Source organism: Diabrotica virgifera, chromosome 8 (genome assembly GCF_917563875.1).
Source record: "Diabrotica virgifera virgifera chromosome 8, PGI_DIABVI_V3a".
Classification (NCBI taxonomy): Eukaryota; Metazoa; Arthropoda; class Insecta; order Coleoptera; family Chrysomelidae; genus Diabrotica; species Diabrotica virgifera.
This window is the reverse complement of record NC_065450.1, coordinates 12,582,582-12,597,156: the sequence shown is the minus strand read 5'-3', so window position 1 is coordinate 12,597,156 and position 14,575 is coordinate 12,582,582. Positions and strand designations below refer to the sequence as shown.

The window sequence follows — 14,575 nt, the reverse complement described above, 5'->3', positions numbered from 1 at the left end:
ATTAGTCTGACTTATCGAGGTTCCACTGCATTAATTACTATGGGAACCATTCTCGGGTGAAATTTACCGCCTGAGCAGATGGCACGTGAATTATAAATTGTAAAATTCCCTCTTCAGAATCCGCATGGCTTGCATTTTTATGCCTCCACTACACATCGGCATCAGCATCACCTTTGAAGCATGTTATCGGTAACTGGATGCAAGCCGCACAAAATAGAGATAAATGGAAAGAGCTAAGGGAGACCTATGTCCAGCAGTGGACGCGTAAGGGTTGATGATGATGACTACACATCGGCAGATGCGTCTGAGGATGTATGCATATCACGTCGTCAGACGCATCTGTAACACATCCGATACTTGTCGGTTTTTTCAGCACAGATCAAAGGATTTCAGTGCCACAGACTGAACGACCTTCAGATGTGTGGTCACCCTGTTATCAAACATCCGCGGACGCGTCTGCCGATGTGTAGAGGAGGCATTAGAAGCATCGGATGGTGTAACCAGAGACGGTTTTCCATTGTTTTTAATCTGGTAGGATATAAAATTGTATTATTTTATGTGCTATTAGATTAAAAACTTTTTTATAGCAGACGTCGTTAAGACATCCATGCCATTACGTTCGTTGCAATCTGTGACTGCTCTCGGTGTATTAGGGTCCGTCTCCAGATGAGGGGTTAAGAAGCCCCGAAACCGGTAGAGTTACGTGTTGTACTCTCTGATTGAACTAGAAATATAAGACGACTGCAGTTTCGAGTTGCAACGAAATTGAAAATGATTATTCATTTTTAGGTACAGAAAACTTTAGTTTCACTGTTGAAAATACGACTCAAAAAGGTGAGGGTTACATAGGGGATCTATTTTTTGTTAAAATTGATTTACAACAACCCATTAATGAAAAAGACGTTCTTCATCTGGTCGTAAAGACAAACAAGAAGAATCCTGGAGCAGAAAAATCTGTTGCTATAGTGCAAGAGCTTTGCCAGAGAGAAGTGTTCTTTTACAGCACAATTCTTCAAGAATACCAGCAATTCCAACAAAATGATAAAAAGCTTACAGTTCTTTTCGACATAGTACCCAAGTGTTATAAAACGTTTTCGGAAAATAACAACGAAGTGATTATTTTAGACAATTTAAAGAAAGCAGGCTATATGCTACATCCAAGAGAACAACCCATGAATAATGCCCACCTGGAAATGGGCCTGAGATCTTATGCAAAGTTACATGCCCTATCTTTCGCTCTAAAAGATCAAAAGAAAGACATATTTGAAAGTGTTTCAAAGAACTGCAATTCTTTAATACAGGAGATGTTTTTAAATTTTCAAACAATTTTTGATACAAAGACAACGGCGTTAGTAGAAACTCTCAAAGAAGCTGGTAGACCTGATTTGTCGAGCATATTTGAAAAATATATAAACGAGAAAAGCATTTATCACAGATTTATGGAAGTGTGTAACACTATTTCCAAAGATCAAGCATTAATCCATGCTGACTGCCATAATGGGAATATGATGTTTCAATATAAGGTAAGGTAGTAAGTTTATTTTGTTGTTATCTGCTTAGATTGTTGATGCTTAGGTCATTGCTCCAATTTTTTGGGGAGATCCATGAAAATAATGTCCTACTTAGGACATTTATACCGAGCCATCATGATCACTCTTCCTTCTCTTTTTAGCATGTTCTTGTGATACTAGTTTTTTTGCTTTAACAAATAATATCTACAAATTTCGTCTCAAAGTGTGTCACATATTTTCGCCTCTTTCTCTCTTGAACTATTGTTCCAGATATTTTACGATGTATTTCCATTACTGTTATTTACAGTAGACTGTTGATTTTGAATATTCCTCTTTTAATTTATTCATTATTCCTTATTTAAGTGCCGTCTCTTAACATCACTATCTTTACTTATCATCATTTACTTTACTCTATTTAACTCTGCTTTGAAGAATCCTCTTAAACTGCTTTTAAACCATTGTCTTAAATGTTTCAACTATAACACTCTCCTTTCTCCTCTTATCTTTCATACTTTCATTGCATCATTATCAATTTTAACATTTCGTATCGCTGTTCTCTCACTATATATCCCATATATAGCCCGATCAAAGAACAATCTGACCCCCCCAAAAAAAATAAAGGAAGGATTAAAATTTGGGAATAGGTAGTTGAAATTGTTTATTATTATATAAGAAAAAGTTTACAATTCTACATCCTCTCCATTTTTCAAAAATAGAGGGGAATATCCCCCTCTCGGAGGTGAAATATATACATTCAAAATAAGTCCGGAATTGAATAAAATGACTAATTCTAAGCAACTTTTGTTCTATAGAGTTTTTTCCCTAAGTCAATACTTTTCGAGTTATTTGCAGGTGAATATGTTCATTTTTACCAGAAAAAAAAACATGTTTTTGGACGGTTTTTCGGAGATAACTAAAAAAATAGGTATTTCAGCGAAAAAAATATTCTTAGCAAAAATATAGCTTATAAAAAACTGAAAAAAAATGGTGTATGCTTGAGGTCTGTGGACCCAGTAGAAGCAGAGTTGTAGCTAATGAAAAGTAGGTTTTTCTTCATAAAATTCCAAATCGAATATTTCAATGTGAAATAACCCAAAAACGGAGCACTTTTCGGGGAAATTCATTTCAACTTTTTTAAAGTGTTTAAGAAAAGGATTATTTTCGTTTTTTAAAAAAACTTATAACATTAAAAGTAAGTGAGTTACGCTCAAAATATTGTTGGTCCCTTTTATTTTTTGATAAAAAAATCCGAAAATCACCCCCTAATTAGCATCACAAATAAATTTTATCATTACCACTTTACAAGTTACTTTGCTTATGTATTATTTATATGATCTGTAAGTTTCATCGGTTCAAAGTGCTTATTTTTGAAAAAGCTGAAGTTAAAATGGCTTGAACGAGTAACTAATCACGAGTTTAGGCAAATTTTGAACAACCATCGCATAATCAAGTATTTTTATAAGTATAATAATTATATACTAAGTAATTAGTATAAAAAGAAAACAAAAAAGGGAAAATATTCAGAAAAGCAAAACGTACATTTTATTACTCTTTAAGATTTTTGGTATTACTAATAATTTTTAAGTTAATTCCATGAACAATTCCATTTTCTTTTCAAAATTAAAAAAAAATGTTTTATTTTAAACCCAATTTTTTTCAAAACTGAGCACTTTGAACCAATGAAACTTATAGATAATATAAACAATACATAGGTAAAGTAACTTGTGAAGCGGTTACGATTAATTTTATTTGGGAAGCTAATTAGGGGGTGATTTTCGCGATTTATGTATGAAAAAATAAAAGGGACCAACACTATTTTGAGCGTAACTCACTTATTTTTAATGTTAGAAATTTAAAAAACTAAACAAGAATATACCTTTTTTTAAACACTTTAAAAAAGTTGTAATGAATTTTCCCCGAAAAGTGCTCTGTTTCTTGGTTATTTCACATTGAAATATTCGATTGGGAATTTGACGAAGAAGAACCTACTTTTTATTAGATAAAACTCTGCTTATACTAGGTCTACAGACATCACGCGTACACCGTTTTTTCAGTTTTTTTTCTTTCATAATTTTCAAAAGTTCTTTCATAATGTGTTTACTATTTCGTATTCCTTACCCATTTCTCGCAATACTTCCGTGTTCGTTTTCTTCTGTGTTCATGCTATTCTAAGCATCCTTCTTTAATACCATATTTTAAATGACTGGAGCTGATTTCAATGATTTTGCGTTAGTGTCCAGCTTTCAAGTCCATATATTGCAGTATCGAAAACACGTAGCATTTCAGAGCTCTTTATCTCAGTTATAATCTAAGGCCTTTATTACAGATAATTGTTTTATTTCTTGCTATTTTTATCCTACCCCTTATTGCTGTTGCTTGATCATTATTTTTGTATTTATTAACCCCTTCTATCGGTACATCTCCCAAATGTTTGTGTATTTGTTTTCTGTCATCAAATTAATATTTAGTCTTTATTATATTAATTTTAAGTCTGCGTTTTTATTCCATACCCATCCCTGCCCAACTCTTTTTCTGATTTCAATTTCTGAAGTGGGTTCGTTATCTATTACAATTTGTTCTCTTTGATTCCAGTAAATGTTTGTTGGTATTCGTAAGTCCGTTTTGCCAATGTTTTGTTGTTAAAAGAACTCAGTCTAATTTGTCATGGTCGATTTTGTCAGATGCTTTTTCAAAATCAACGTAAAAAACATTCACATCTCTATGCATATCCAAGCATCTTTCAGGTTTCATGTTAAAGGCAAATATTGCGTCTCTGGTTTCTAGTCCATTTCTGAACCCAAACTGATTATCATCTATTCCTTCTTCCAGTTTTTTATTTATGCAACCATATATTATTTCCAAGAATAATTTGAGATCATGACTTATTAATGATATGGTCCTGTATTCTGTAGACCTTAATGTTTCTATTTCTAGGGATAGCGCAAGTTGGAGAGTAACCACTTCCCAAGAAGCAATTGGACGTAATATTACGACATGGATTAAATGCCCCAACGTTAATACGCGACGTTGCGACGACGGTCAGAAAACCGCTATTTGCAGCTAAGTGGGGAATAGAAATACGGGTTGCCTTGACGTCCCCCTCTCAACTTCTCAGCTCGAGATATTTTATCGTCAAATTACGTTAGTTTTTAGGACTTTGGTCTTGTAAAGTAAGAGTATAAAGTTCTCTACCACAGAAGTACGGCCGACACACTTCATTTTTATCAAATAGGTTAAGAATCTTGGAGGATATTAAATCATCAGAAACTAAGATGCATGACGGCCTCTTGATACTTATTTAAGTAGGTTCCTACTCTATTCAGAATATAACCTAAGTGACTTGTAAAATTATTTTATTAATCATCTGCCTCATTGCATAATGCGGTCGAAAATTTACAAACGCAAGGAAGTGTACTGTTAAACTAGGTATAAAAATTGCTAAAAACTGAAAGCGCCTCAGAAATTTACAGGTTAAATCGAACAAAACGGTAAAAATAGAAATAACCGTGGTAATTAAAAAAAATTATTATGTCTAGACCCATACAAAATTATCCTTGATTTATACATAAACAAAATTCGTTAATTAAAATCAAATATTCATTAAAATCTAGCAAAAAAATTGCCAAACATTATGTTTTAAAAAATGGCTGAATCATGGCGATCTTTCATTAATGGCGGATTTGATTCGCGACCTAAATTGCACTACATTTTAACTGATTTGGACAAGGACACCCCCCGCCGACCTTTAGTATAACCTATTTTTACCTTGCACACCTCGAATTTACCTATTGGTATACCTAATACGTCCTAAAGTAAGCGCAAACAACCTGATCTTGACGACAGACTCCCGACGACCGGTCGTCGTCGTGAACACGCCTTAATCTGGTGTTCCTGTCTGCAGTAGAAATTGGTTGATAAAATAGTTATTGCACAAAATAACATCATAAAATGGTTATAAGTCTTTAAAATTTATTTTACGACGTTGGATAGTCGTCGACGTTTTTTAGTAAATTACAGGTATCTTATAAAAAAAAAACTTTGACGTCAGGTTAACGTATACAACTTTACTTAAGTACAGTCGAACCCGCTTATTGGAATAGCCTTCGTGCCAAGCAAAAGTATTCTTATAACCGGGGTTATTCTAATAACCGATCATTGGTGGCTAGTAGACCCGTTCAGGGACCGCAAATTTCTATTCCTTTAAGCGGGTTATTCCTTTAACAGGTATTCTAATAAGCGGGTTCGACTGTACTACGTTGTTATTACCTTACACGTGTTTTACCTTTACGTGTCTCGACAGCGTAGATCACTGACACAGGTTAATTAGAATAGATAGAGAAACATTTTAAATACATAAATATTGGTACAATTAATGTCAAATCAAAATTCTAAACTATATGTCTTCTAGATTTCGTGGTAGAGCTTAGTTTCATAAAGGTAATCAATAATGTGTTAAAATTGATCTGGCGAGCTGAGAATATTTTGTAGGTTACGATTCAAATCATGCTTTTCTCTGTTAGTGTAGAAATAAGGACAGTCTATAAGTATATGTTTAACAGTTATAGTCTATAAGAGAGTTACAACAGTGTGTTCATGTAGGTGGATCTTGGGAAGTCATCAAATGTTTATGAGTCAACCTTGTATGGCCTATTCTAAGTGGTCGAATTAAAATTCTGTTTTTCCGTGTCATCGAAGGAAACTCAAGGAAACTCCACGAAGCATAAAAGGAATTTTGGTCCAGTGATCTTGCCAAGCCATTAGGATAGTATTTTTAAAAAATCGACTGTTTGTAGATCTGTATGTAATTGTAGGTTTCCAGTTTTCTTATTAGAAGAATCCAGATCATGGTTATGGTTAGATAGATAGATATACATTTATTGTTTTTAAAAACTACTGTTTTATAACAATGAGTTTAGAATGTACAGAATATAACTAACAACTAGTCTAGAACATAAGTAACTATTAACTAATTTAAACAAAAGTTAATCGCTATCACTAACTGAAATGGAGGTCTTGGTTTTTTTAATAAACACCAATGAAGGAGAAACTGAAGCTTATTCATTTAAAACAAAAGATCTAAGTTTTATGATCTTCCAAATATATATTGAAATTGCTTTCACAGGTATTATAGTTACATTATTAAGACAACCAATAAGGTCGGTGCAATTATTAAGGGGGGCCATATTAACTGGTTTCATCGAACTGTAAATGGGACATTCAAACAGTAAATGTTCAAGAGTCTCCAACTTGTTTGTGTTACAAATAGTACAGATTTCGGATGGTCGTATATGATATGTTATACCATTATAGGTAAATTTTAGCACATGGCGATTAGATGTTCGAAGTTGCGCTATGGCACGAATGTATTTTATGGGAATTTGAAATTCCAGATATTTCTGTACTGAGGTATCTACGGATAAATGTTTGTACATAGTTGAGAATGTTGACATGGAAACTGCTTGAATGTCATCTTGATGAAGCATATCCATATACTTTTTTAACATGATTTTCTTGTTTTTTAATAGCCAATTAGAGATGTTTTCATCCCAAGAAAATTCATAGTCTAATATTTGAAAATATTGCTTAAGCTGTGAGACCCAATTGTATCTGTTCGTATTTATTGAATTATTTGCTGAAGAAATTTGAAGCTGACGCAGAAAATAAATAAGAGGAAGTCTTAAATCATGCATTTGCGATAGCTTGATGAGCCAATTTAAAGTTAGCTTGAAAATAGTAAAAGAAATTTTTACTCTTCCTGTCTCCAACCTAACAGCATAATCAGGTGTATTGATACTAAGATGTAAAAGTTTTTTAAAGAAAGTTATTTGTATTCTTTCTAACTGGTCAGGATATCTCATTCCCCAAACGGGCACACAGTTCATAACAAGGCCTTGAACTAGCGAATCGAAAAGTTGCACACGAGATGTCCAAGAATTCATTTTGGTTTTAGCCATTAAACCTATCACGTTACCAATTGCGTGTTTTCCTCTTTCCACTGTTGTATCGGCCGTTGCTTTAAAAAGTGATGTTGTGGTTAGGGTGACTCCAAGATATACACATTTGTTAACAACTTCTATTTTTTCGTTCTTATATAGGAACTTAACGCCTTTATTGCCGATTTGACCGCTTCGGGCAAATGGAAGAATTTTGGTTTTGGCAAATGGAAGAATTTTGGTTTTGCCAACATTTTCAGTTAGCTGGTTTTTGTCACTGTATTTTTCTAGATAACTTAAATTTTTACCGAGTTCAACTTCCGAGTCACAAAGAATGACCAAATCATCAGCATACAATAGCATTATTATTTGATTTTGGCTCTCAATGGAGATACCTTTTGATCCTTGACTAATAAAAAACTGTTCTATATCCGTAATAAATAAACTAAATAATAGTGGACTCAAAGGTTCACCCTGTAAGACTCCTGTTGAAATATCAAATGGTCTTGTGTAGCCGTTTGGATAAATCACTTGTCTTATTTCTCCAGTAATACGTTGTGTTTCTACTTCCAATAATTTCTTATCTATCTTCTCCAATCTATCCTCTATTTCCTTTTCTCTACATTCTGCATGTTTCTCCAAATTCTGTAGTTTTTTGGTAAGTTTTTCTAAATTTTGGCTAATTTCCTTTGTTTTCTGCTCTACTTCATGTTTCATCTATTGTAAATACATTTGTACCTCCCCTTTATGCTCTTCTAGTCTTTGCTTCATTTGTTTAAAAGCTAGATCTTGTCGTTTACTCGTTTCTTCTTTACGTTTTTCTATTCTTTCTGCTTATCTTTTACTGGTTTCTTTCTGTCTTTGACTACTATCATTTATTTTTTTATGTATTTCTTCTGTCTCTCTTCTACTGTTCTCTTCTTGTATCTGTAGCATTTGTAATATCCTATCCACAGTTGACATTTCTGTGCTACTCTTCTTGATTATTGTTTCTGCAATACTACTTTCTTCGTCTACATTTTGTATTTCTCCCTCGCTATAACGTTCTTTTGTTTCCTTTTGTTTTTTGTTGTATTTTGCCTCCATTTTCTTTCTTTTTATGGACTGAACAATGTGAAAGTACAAACCAACCGAACTATTATCCTTGCCTATTCCCCACGAATGTTGATCAAATCAAAATAATATCTGGTTATGTAAAAAAATACTCAAACCGAAAAAGGTTTGAAAAATAAAAATCAAAAATAATTTGTCGAAATTTGTCAGAGAAAAAAAATAGAAAAATCCCGTAAGAAAATAAAATATATTTTCCAGTGCACTTTTTCTGGGCATTGTTGTTTCTGCTTTTGCCTCACACTCTTGGGCGACAATTGTTTTGATTCTTCTTATTTTCTTTATGTAGTCATTTAAAAATTATACTTATATTTATTTTCAATTATTAATGTAACAAAACTTTTATTGGGCTAGCTCAAATTGATAAATTATCTCAGGGTTTTACGTCATCCAATCACAGAAATGCAAAACCAATACTCAGAGGAAGCTCATGGAAAAATAAAATTCAAAAGTAAAATATAACCGTATATTAAAACATCATTGTTTATACCAAAGAATCAAACACAAGTTTTAATGATAGAATAAATTGTAAAACAAACAATGTATGAAATGGTTACCTATGTATATAATTGTAAAAGAGAATGAAAAATACTGCAAATTAATTTAAAATAGAAAGTTACCCAGTATAGGCACAATAATGGTAAACAAAAATTAATTTAAATAATTTACGAAATAGTTTATGTAAAAGTTTATGTCAAATTACACTGGAGCCTTTATAAAGACGTCGATGAAGCCAAAGAAAGCCGATATCCTCGCAACGAACAATATCGATAGAGAGAAATATAGATCTGAATATCTTGGCACAACTGCTACCACTTCTCACTGAATTTAATTTTAAGTTAAATAAAAAATTTACTTAGTACTTTTTGTTTACGTATGCCTATAAGGCATTGATTAACGAAAACCGACACCTTTTACTTTTTTTACAACACAAACTGCTCCTTTCAGCTATCGGGAATACACTTCCTTTTTTTCTCTTTGCCAAAAACTGTCTTGGCTCAACATCCTCTTACATGAAAATCATACCTTCAGTTCTATTGGTCAAAACAAATATCCCTCCTTCTTCATTTTTCAACATCTCCAAATTTCCAGTCGTCAGTTCTTTTAAAATTTTCTAGAAAATCGAAATTCCCGACTTTTTTTAAATATTTCTTTTACCTCTGATAACAAAAACGTTTTTGTGTACTCGCTTTTACCCGCGAATTGTTCTTAGAAGCACTTTCTATCAAATTTACCCGCACGGATAAGATTATAAACATTTGTCCAAAAATCATAGAATTATTTTACCATTGTTAAAGAGAAGCTTAGTAAATATTGGGTAATTTCAATGTACCTATTTTACATGTTGAATGAAAAAAATAAATATTTTAAAACTGAACTATTTTAACGTAATACAAATTGACAAAACTTATGCATACAAATTATTTTACAATTAGACAGTTAGATTCTCTTCTTTTTCCTCTCTGCCTTTATTTATTTACGACAATACATTGTACATCCCAAATCATGATTTCCAAAGTTTATACATTGTAAATTATGATTATTGAGTGCTCCTAGTAGCATTTGACGTGTTTGTTTATTTCTACTGCAACTTGATTGTAAATTTACTAAATATATGTATGGCAACGATTTATAGCCTTGATGGTAACCTTAACCTTTGTTTAAATATTTGCATTTGTAGTGAGTGCTAGTTGCAAAAAATTGCACCAAATTTTAATTCACAATATCTACGGTACGCTTGATTGATTTCCTTTTTAAATTGTAGTTTGTCTTTTTGTCAGAACCCAAGAAATAACTAAAAAGGAACTAAAATCTATCTTAGATTAATTTCAGTTGCTGTTAGATGATAAAATTAATCAACTTTATATTTTTAGGATAATGATAAATCAGTTCCACATCACATGGTTTTGATAGATTTCCAAGCAGTTTGTCTTCATTCACCAGTAATCGATCTGTCCTATTTTATTTACATTAATTTACCACCAACTGATTTTCCAAAACTCAAAGATTTTGTGGAATATTACTATACTGAATTTTGCTCATACTTAAAAGAATTAGGTAGTGACGCTAACAAGGTGTTTCCACGAAGCGTTTTTGAAGAACATTTAAAAAAATACCTGCCATATGGAGTACTTATAACACTACCTTTCTTGGAGTTATTATACCTTGATAGTGATGAAACGCCAGAGCTGGTTGATGAAGAAAGCAATGAGTTCCTTGCAGCTTTCAATAAAAAATTAAACATAAAATCACGAGATGAATATTTGATACGTATAGCGGCACTGGTGGATAGCTATTTTAATGGTCCACATGCGTAAAGAAAAACTTACCCTGGATTTTTAATCAATATTATTAGTCCTCTATGAGTTTACAATATTTGTAACAATGATTTCAATAAAGTATTAATCTATTTTTCAACACTACCTGTAGTTTTGTTTTTATCCTAATAAAAATCTTTCTCTTGTAATTTTATCCAATAAAAATATTTTATCATGCTTTATTTGTCATAAAGTTTAATTTTATTTCTTTAAATATTTCGAATATTTTCGTTAAACTCGAATTAAATTCTATCCGTCTATAGTAGCATTAGACATGGCCATTTTCTCTCAACTCGTTCTCATTCTGGCGATATCAAATCGTTTGCCCTCCTCCTCGCCCTTTCTATTATTTCATTCACTTATCACTCGAAGTCATTCACTGCTATATTTGGCGAGATATAGCAGCAAATAAGACTCAGTGTCTCCAGTCTTACACACAGGAAACCCATGTAAGCTTCGACCTCTTTCACTCTTAACTTTAGAGTCCGGGTCCATGTAGCGACGGGTCAACCCCAAACCAATCACGGTTCCTGACCAAGGGAGAATGTCGAGAACGTACGAGAATGTCGTACATCCCTGAGCGGTGGAAGCAACGGCCAGATCGTGAGCCAATCTCTTCGTATCCACGTTGATATGGAGAACGCTCAACTCAAGATACCGATTTTTATTCGCAATCCCAGGTAAAAATTTCATATCTACCGCACCGTGTTCGAAGACCTACATTTGGCCTCCTCAACCAAACACCTAAACTTCGGGCACTCCCTACTCTCATTAGTATGACCTAATACGTCGCAATCAGTGCCCACCATTTTTAGAATTGCTACTATTTTTAAAAATATTTTATCTTGATAACAATGAGACACCTGCTCTTGTTGATGACGATAACGAGTTCTTTGGGAGTTTAATTAAGGAGGTTAAAATAAAATCACGGGATCAATATCTGCAAAGTCTGGTTGCTATGTTTTATTGTCTTCTTAATGGTAAATAGGCGTAAACTGGAACAATGGAGACAAGCTCTGGAGGAAAAAGTTTTAAAACTTAGTAGGACAAAAACAGAGTATTTGGAATGTTCATTTAAAGATAAAGTTACTACAAATAAAATGGCATCTTTGGATGGTGAAATGATTGTGAAAAGCAATAGTTTTAAGCACCTAGGGTCGGTATTACAGAGTCATGGAGAAATAGATGGAGATGCATGCAGTAGAATTAGGGCTGGATGGATGAAGTGGAAAGAAGCGAGTGGTGTGTTGTGTGATAGAAAAATTCCAATGAAACTGAAGGGAAAATTCTATAAAACAGCCATAAGACCGGCTATGATGTACAAAACTGAATGTTGGGCAGTGAAAAATAAAGAGGAACAACGAATGCATGTGGCGGAAATGAGAATGCTTTGAAGGATAAGTGGAGTGACAAAGAAGGAGAAAATTAGAAATGAGTATATTAGGGGAAGTCTAAGTGTGGCTCCAATTAATGCCAAAATGCGAGAGCATAGGTTAAGATGGTTTGGTCATGTTCAACGTCGAGCCGTTAGTCACTCAATACGAAGAATGGCAGAAGTGCAGATTCCTGGAAGGGGTAGGAGAGCCAAGATAGAATTGTGTGGAGAAATGCAATTATGGAAGCCGACCCCTCATAGGGATAAGGCAAAGAGAATGATAATGATGAGGCGTAAACTAATTTTTTAGGTATAATAACTAATTATTTAATTATAGATATTAAAAAATATTGAATAAATGTTGAATAAAATATTACTTTACTTTTTAGCGCAATTTTTTTCCTAATACATAGTAATAACAATTTTTGAATCTTTTCACACATTGTTATTTAATACACATAATCAATACTTAAAGTAGCTATATTTTTTCACAAAGGCAAAAAACTGGTATGGCATCTTCAGAGAATTCCTGAAAATAGTTGGTCAAGAAGCATGATACTATGACAAGAAGTCTTGTCATAGTATCATGGCCAAAAAGAAAATATAAAAATGAATCCGTCCACTAGAAGAAATCGCGGTAGACCAAGACGATCCTGGAGAGAAGATGTGGAAGATACAATGACCGCTTTCTTCTTCTTCTTAGGGTGCCAAGCATTTCTTTTTTACAGGAAATAATAATTCTGTTTTCAGCACCATTCCGAAACACTTCATAGCTTTGGATTCGCTACCCTTTTCAACGGAAATGCTTAGTCTACCACTACACCTTGCAAAGGAACGACTTATTGTAGTACTTCTACACTTTTTCGAACTAGTGCTATACCAGAAAAGAAAGTAACATACATTGTGCGGCAAAATAAACAGTAGTGAAATGAATATTGAAATGTTTTTGATTATGTATATATGATATGAGCTCAGAAATAGTGAAAGAGACTTGGAACAAAAACTGGAACAGTGGAGACAAGCTCTGGAAGGAGAAGGTTTAAAACTTAGTAGGACAAAAACAGAGTATTTGGAATGTTCATTTAAAGATGGAGCTACTACAAATAAAATGGTATCTTTGGATGGTGAAATGATTGTGAAAAGCAATAGTTTTAAATACCTAGGATCGGTATTACAGAGTAACGGAGAGATAGATGGAGATGCTTGCAGTAGAATTAGGGCTGGATGGATGAAGTGGAAAGAAGCGAGTGGTGTGTTGTGTGACAGAAAAATTCCAATGGAGCTGAAGGAAAAATTCTATAAAACAGTCATAAGACCGGCTATGATGTACGGAACTGAATGTTGGGCAGTGAAAAAGAAAGAGGAACAACGAATGCATGTGGCGGAAATGAGAATGCTTAGATGGATTAGTGGAGTGACAAAGAAGGATAAAATTAGAAATGACTTATGCCCGGTTGCACCAATAGATCTTAAGCTCCAGCTTAGCTAAGCTCTACTTATAGATAGGGCCTCCTTGAGTATCACTTACGTTGCATCATAATTTTATATTCCTAGCTTATTATTAATTATATCTATTATTATATTATGGTATTCTTATTGTAATATATTATAATTATATTATATTAATTCTTATGATATTCTCGACTTAAGCTTAAGATCTGTTGGTGCAACCGGGCATAATATACTCATTAGTCTAGGTGTGGCACCAATTGATGCCAAAATGAGAGAGCATAGGTTAAGATGGTTTGGTCATGTTCAACGTCGAGACGTTAATCACCCAATCCGAAGAATAGCTGAAGTGCAGATTCCTGGAAGGAGTAGGAGAGGAAGACCAAAGAAGACCTGGGGGGAGACGATAAGGCAGGACATGTTGGTAAAGGGAATTAACATTGATATGACCCAAGATAGAATTGTGTGGAGAAATGCAATTAAGAAAGCCGACCCCGCATAGGGATAAGGCAAAGAGAATGATGATGATGATATGAGCTCAGAGCAACAGTGGCCTAACCCACAAATTAAACATTGTTAGATCAATAAAAGCAGCCACATTAAATCTTCCTATTAACAAGAATCTACACAACCTACCCCTACATTTGGCTAAATGGAGCTACATATTTTTTAGCGCCATCCCATAAGCACAATATAAATATGAATGCAAAGATTGCATTTATCTCAAAACTTCGTTCTTGGGGTTAGGCCACTGTTGCTCTGAGCGCCTCAATATAGCCTTGCCAACTTTATTTACGACTACATTCTCGATCAACTAGATGGTAAAGATGCCCTCTGGCAGAAAAAAATATTTAATTCTAGTCCACAATTCTGGAATGT

General features: G+C 33.5%; 1 protein-coding gene across 1 annotated transcript in view; it reads left to right on the top strand.

Annotated features, from left to right (window-relative positions):
* Positions 1-10,977, top strand: part of LOC126889559 (uncharacterized) — a 29,884-nt gene extending 18,907 nt beyond the window's left edge. The window contains exons 2-3 of the mRNA XM_050657936.1: positions 790-1,523; positions 10,429-10,977. Of these exons, the coding sequence (XP_050513893.1) occupies positions 790-1,523; positions 10,429-10,872 (1,178 nt within the window). The 3' untranslated portion in view covers positions 10,873-10,977. The remainder of the gene's footprint in view (positions 1-789; positions 1,524-10,428) is intronic.
* The last annotated feature ends 3,598 nt before the right edge of the window (positions 10,978-14,575 follow it).